The sequence below is a fragment of the Urocitellus parryii genome, chromosome 7 (assembly GCF_045843805.1).
Source record: "Urocitellus parryii isolate mUroPar1 chromosome 7, mUroPar1.hap1, whole genome shotgun sequence".
In the NCBI taxonomy this organism is placed as follows: domain Eukaryota; kingdom Metazoa; phylum Chordata; class Mammalia; order Rodentia; family Sciuridae; genus Urocitellus; species Urocitellus parryii.
In genome coordinates this window covers 7,120,664-7,126,663 of record NC_135537.1, presented here as the reverse complement: position 1 = coordinate 7,126,663, position 6,000 = coordinate 7,120,664, and the positions used below count along the sequence as shown (strand labels likewise).

The following is a 6,000-nucleotide window of genomic DNA, read 5'->3' as shown; positions in this document are numbered from 1 at the left end:
GGCAGCGGCCTGCGCTCCCCGCCGGCCCAGCCCGCCTTGCAGCCCGGGCGGCCCGCGAGGCGGCGCGCGCCAGGCGGTTGGGCGACAGCGCGCAGGCGCGGCGCAGCGGGCGGGGCGCGGGCGCGGGGCGCTCGCGCGGCGGCTCAGAGTGCGCGGGGCGGCGCGCGGAGCGGGTCGCGGCGGAGCTCGGGGCCGGCGCCGCTGGCAGGCGAGCGGGGCTGCCTGCGTCGGGGTCTCCGCGCGCCGCGCGCCCGGCCCGAGGCCCGCCTGACCGCGCCGGTGCCCGCAGCGCGGGGCGCGTCCCGGAGGCGGCGGCCGCCCGCGCGGGCTCTCGGGCGCCTGGGGACCGGGCTGAGCGGCCGGTGCCCGCCCCGCGCCTCCGCCCGCCCGCCGGGCTCGGCCGCCGCCGCGGCGTCTGGCCGGGTCCGCGCCCCTGGGGCGCGCGCGGGTCGGGCTGCGGGGCCGCGTCCCGGGCCCGGGTGGCCGGCGAGCATGGAGGAGAAGTACCTGCCGGAGCTGATGGCGGAGAAGGACTCGCTGGACCCTTCCTTCACGCACGCCCTGCGCCTGGTGAACCAAGGTGAGGGCGCCGGCTGTCAGCTGCCCGCGGGGCTGCGGGTCGCCTGGGCAGCGGCCGGGGCTGCCGTGCGAGGATTCGGGGCGCCGCGGTGACCCGGTCTCCGGGCATTTGGGCGGGGCCCGGGCGAAGGCGGGACGCCTGGGGGAGAGCCGCGGCGCACCTGGGGCTCGGGGAGGACGCGGGAGGCTGGGGCGTCGGGACAGGACTTGCGGGGAATCTTTGGGGACTCGGGGAGACCCAGGGGAAACTTCTGGGTGGGGGCTCAGTGGGGAGGAGGTTGAATGATCTCATTGGAGGGGAGGGGGGACTCGGAACCGGCGCTCGGCTTGTCTGGGAGCTGGAGAAAGAGCTTCAGGAAAATGGAAGGACGTGAGGGGAGCAGATGCAGAGGAGCGAAGGGAACAGGTGCTTGGGTTGTTAGTGAAGTTTGGGGACCTCGGAAGAGGCTTCGGGTCAGACCTCCCGCGCGGGGGAGGAAAGAGGCCGGGTCCCAGGGGAAGCTCAGTGCCCGGCCCGCCCTCCGGATGGCCCGGCGCAGGTGGCTGCCCTGGCGGGGCAGGCTGCGCTCCCGGGCCGCGCGCTCAGCCGGCTCGCAGGCGGCCCTCGGCGGCGGAGCCACATCGGGCGGCGGGAGCCCTTCTGGGCTTGTCCTCCAGTCTTTGGGAAGCGCCGGGTGGGCGACCTCCTTGGCGGCTGTCTTGGGGTTCAGGCGGAGGAGCCTGTGCCGCCTGTGCCTTTCGCACACTCCGCCACACAGCGCGGTGTGACCGGCTCGGGGAAGCGCCGGAGCACGGGATCCTGGGCTTACGGGGCACGCCTACCGGGACAGGGTTCCTCTGCTCCTGCTCTGGCGCCCTGAATCCTCTGCAGGGATGGACGGTAACTTAGCCTTCCTTGCCGGGGGCAGTCCACTGCTCCTGTATCTGGCATTGCCCTTCAGATGAAGATGGGCTGGCGACACTGGGCTGCTTTTCTCTGGGAAATGACAGAAATATTATCTGGTCAGATCTGTCACCATTTGCATGAATCACTCTGTGCTGTGACAGTCTATGGTTCCCTATTTAAATCAGGGCTTCTGCTCCTATTGTTGGCCCTGCCTTTTTTGTTGTTGGAAGTGAAAGACAAGGCAGACATATTCTTGTATATGGGCACTAGATTTTGAAACTACGACCTCCGGTACCTATGGAAGCCAGTTCTACGAAGTAGAAGTAGCGCTTGAGCTGTTGTTGACTGGTGGGGCTCATGGAGAGACTCTGCCCGTCTCCAACAATTTAAGCATATTTGGATTGTAGAACAGAAATAGGTTCATAGAGCTCTCCCATTTTATTTTCATTGAATGTTTATTCTTATTTCTTTAATAAAATGGGCTTTTGAAAAAAGCAATGGGCACAAGTTCCTGAATTAAGAGAAAAAGAATGTGAGTTTTATTCCCATGCCCTTCTGAGCAGTTCTGCAGTTAGGTTTGTACTCCTTGCTCTTTATGATTTACATATATCTTTTGTTGCCTGCTGGGCTGTCAGCCCTGTGAAAGAAATTTCTTTGTACATTGTGTGAGATCATTAGCATTAAAAATATTCTGGACAGTGGCATCAAGTGCAGTTTTCCTAATAAAGAAGCTGAATCAAAGTTACAGTATGCTCAATTAAGGAACCAGTTTAACTAAAAGTGTAATGAATTTTCTTACTGCAAAAGTCAGCATTATTTTCTGTGCCATGTTGCCACAGTATTTTGTTGGTAATATGGTTCACACTTCTTTTGGTTTCTCTTCTTCTTACTAGTGATAATGGCTTCTACTTACTTTAAACTGATATTGGGGAAATGTTGCCATTTGGTGATTTTGGGGTGTTAGGCTTGATTACCTTACTTTTCATCACAAGTGTAATTCTTGTAAGAAGTGCATCTCTCCCATTTGAAGGGAGAGATGTTCCTGTTAATGCTGTTAATTTAGATGGCTTTGAACTAAATGTTTTCCTTTAAATTCTAGGCCGCTATCCAGAATGCAAAGCTCTGTCATTTAAAATATTAATTATGCTGTTACATAACTCCAAAATTACAAGTGCCTTTCTAAAGCATAGTGTCTGAAGACAGACTTTGAATGTTAGTTAGGAAAGTTTGATTTTATATCTGATGAGCATCCTGTTATTGCCTATATGAAAGTACTTTTATTCTCATTTAGCTGTGTTTTTATGTGTTTTCCCCTAAGGAAAGTCTTTTTTTTTTTTTTTCTCAGAAGTTATTCTTATCCCAGCATTAAATCTTATGCTGGCACTAAAAATCTTGAAGTGCTGATTGGTCAGCCTTCTGAACTTTTATTTTACTGTGTTGTGACATGTAATAGATATATTTAGTTAACATCTCCAAATGGTGACACAAGATTATGTTTGTTTAGTGTTTTAAAATTTCCAAGGCACTTTGACACATGCATCTATTCCATCTCACACTTAACATTTCTGTTAGTCAAGATATTGGTGTCTCCCAGGGAGACAGCTATATAGCTTTAGACTACCCCCAATTTGTTCCCAAACTGTCTTTCTCTGAGGTCATTGTCCTTGTGTCTTCCTCCAAAGACATAATGAAGCACTTTGCCCATGCTAATTAAAAACCCTGTAGAAATCAGTGAAATTAATATGATTGTTCCTGGTAGACTTAACATAAGGTAAATAATGTGTGTCTTTAGGAAAACTTATCCTGAGTTTTAAAAATTTTTTTCTGTACTTGTCTTCTTTGACAAAACAAATGTTCATTAGAGCACAGGATTTTAATATCAGGTCAACAGGCACTTTTAAATTAAAGCCTGCCTGTTACCAGTATTTTTGTTTACAAATCAGCAAATTATGGTAATGAAAATAATAAATTAGATGTAATGCGATAACAAATGAGTTATCCTGTTTTGATAGTCAGTATTCATAAACATCGATCAACTTTGTGGCTAAATTATTTTTTCCTAATAATCTTTACGTAAGACTTGAGCTGGATGATGGATGACATCAAGAGATGTGCTCTTATTCAGTACAGGTTGACCTTTTTACTTTTCCCAGATTCGTGTTTCATGATGGGCATTAGTTACTGATTTTATTTTTATTTCTCAGGATAACTGGTTCTCTTCTACCTCCCTTAAATATTGAATTTGTTTCTCTAACAAAAATTTAATGTTTACCTGATGCTAAAATGGAATCAAAGCAAATAGGTTTTGGTATTCTGTGTCCACTGCCTGACTCCCAGGGCACCCCTGGCCCAGGTGCCTATAGGGTGAATTGACATTGTGTCTCTTGCTAAGGAGGTTCATTGGAGATGAGAATATTGTTGCGTAGGAGTATTGTCTGCTAGTAGGAGTTGTGCTGACTCTTACTAAAAAACATCTGAAGAAATGTCTATGCATTGTAATTTAATCCAACTCTTCAGTATTGGTTTGGATGGTTTTCAGTCCAAGCCAAGTAACCATTAAATAAGATGACATAACACTGTTTTAATTATCTGATGTAATATATGGTTGGTGGCTCATTCCCTGCCAAGTCACATTTAGTTTTGGTTACAGGAGGAAGTGTGGTCTGTTTTTGTTCAGATTCATAAAGTTCTTTCAAAATAAGTGTTTTTTTTTTTTTTCCTTACATCTCAAGTGCTAGGGTGCTTAGCATTACCTAGGATATATGTGGGGCATTCAGATGTATAAAGGGGAAATGTATAAACATAGGAATGCACATGCTATAAGACACAGTGGCTTAACATTTTATTTTGGGAGATCCCTTTGGAAAACAATTTTGATTTGCCTGAATGTTGTCAGCCTCGTAAAGCAAGGAGAATCTCCCAATTGTGTTTGAGTGGGATGCCTTCATGCTATGATGTGTGATTCTGTGCTGCATCCAGAGGGGGATGTGGTTAGATGTTAATTGTTTTTCTTCTGTTATCAGTTTTATATTTTTAATTTTTTGCTATGTTTTTGTAAGAAAATAGATATGATGACTCAGTTTTAGGTAGTCCATTTCTGAGTTTTATATAGTGTATTATTAGTGATTGTGAGTTACAATGTTTTGGCATTTGGACATAAATTATGTGTTTATGGATAGCTTTCCATGCTGGGCTTTTGTGCTGGTCCTGGAGGTAGAGAGGGAAAGCAGTCTCTGCTTCTGAGAAAGTGTCGTCCTCTCTGTGAGAGAGGAGAGCTTCACGTTTATAGGTACTCTCTTTCCTAAGGAATATCGTATTAATCCTTTAATTGTTTATATGAGAAATTGGTGTGATGTGGGAATTCTTGTTAAATTCTGTGTTGAATTTTTTTTTTATGTCCGTCAAATTGCCCTTCTGAAATATTTAGTGACCAGATAATTTGTATTTAACTGAGATAGTTTATGGACATTTCTGAGCACTTTTCTAACCCTGTCATGTTTCTAATCTTAATACTTGTAACAGCCCAGAATGGAGAGGCGTTTGGCCAGCGTTTCAGTGGTAGAAAACAAGACTGACATTAGAGTGACATGCCCAAGGTGGCGTGCTTATAAAACGTCAGCGCACAGGTGCAGTCTCTGTTGTCATTTCCCTGTGCCGTCCGACCCAGGGAGGTCTACATGTGAAGTTACTAGTCAGATCTTGGTGATGGAGTTAGCCACAGGAGGAGAATGAAAACCTTGGGCGCTTTATGATGAGCAGTTTGTTCTTTGCTCCGTGGTCTTGCCAGATTGCAAGGTAAATGATACAGCATCCATATTTATACTTAGCTCCTCACATTGCTGCTTTTCTTCTGACCACTTCCTTTTCTCTGTAATGGGTTGCACTGCCTATTTTCTGGTGTCGCCTGGCACCCAGGGCTTAAGTCTCCTGTGGTACAGTTCTTGACACACTGTTTGGATCTCTCTGTCTGCACTGGGAGGAAGCGCCTGGCCTAACATTTCTGTGTGAAAGCCTAGTCTTGTGAATGGAACTCCAGTCTTCATTCCTCTGTTGTTCTTAATTGTCACAAACATAGGGGAATTAGAGTCTATATGGGATTCAGCAATCAGTCAAGAGCCTTATGCCAGAACATTTTAGAGCACCGGAACTGGGGCTGGAATGTAGTATTTAACGGCTGTGCACATATATCAGTGAAAGGATTTGAGTGAAAGGCACTTAACTGTGGTACAACCATAGGGGTCCTTTTCTATAAGATAATGAGAAGATATTGTCAGACCTGTTTATTTACTTTTATTCTTTAAACAATTTTTAAAAAAATTGTTTTAATTATACCTTTATTCTTTCTTGAGGAACTTGTTAAGCCATTGCCCTCTAGTACAATTAGCTCTTCTTCCCTTTTAACCCCATAGTGAAATTTTATTTATCCATGTATTTATTTATTTGACAGAGTAAAGCCAGATTTTGGAAGCCCTTGTCACATGCTAAGTAAGACTTTTTATGAATTGAAGGAGTTAATCTGCAATGTCAGATGCTAA

At 46.8% G+C, this 6,000-nt stretch overlaps 1 protein-coding gene across 1 annotated transcript in view; it reads left to right on the top strand.

Moving 5' to 3' along the window:
- The first annotated feature begins 432 nt into the window (after positions 1–432).
- The window catches only part of Khdrbs3 (KH RNA binding domain containing, signal transduction associated 3), a 165,783-nt gene continuing 160,215 nt past the window's right edge, over positions 433–6,000 (top strand). The window contains exon 1 of the mRNA XM_026407458.2: positions 433–580. Coding sequence (XP_026263243.1) covers positions 493–580 — 88 coding nt within the window. The 5' untranslated portion in view covers positions 433–492. The remainder of the gene's footprint in view (positions 581–6,000) is intronic.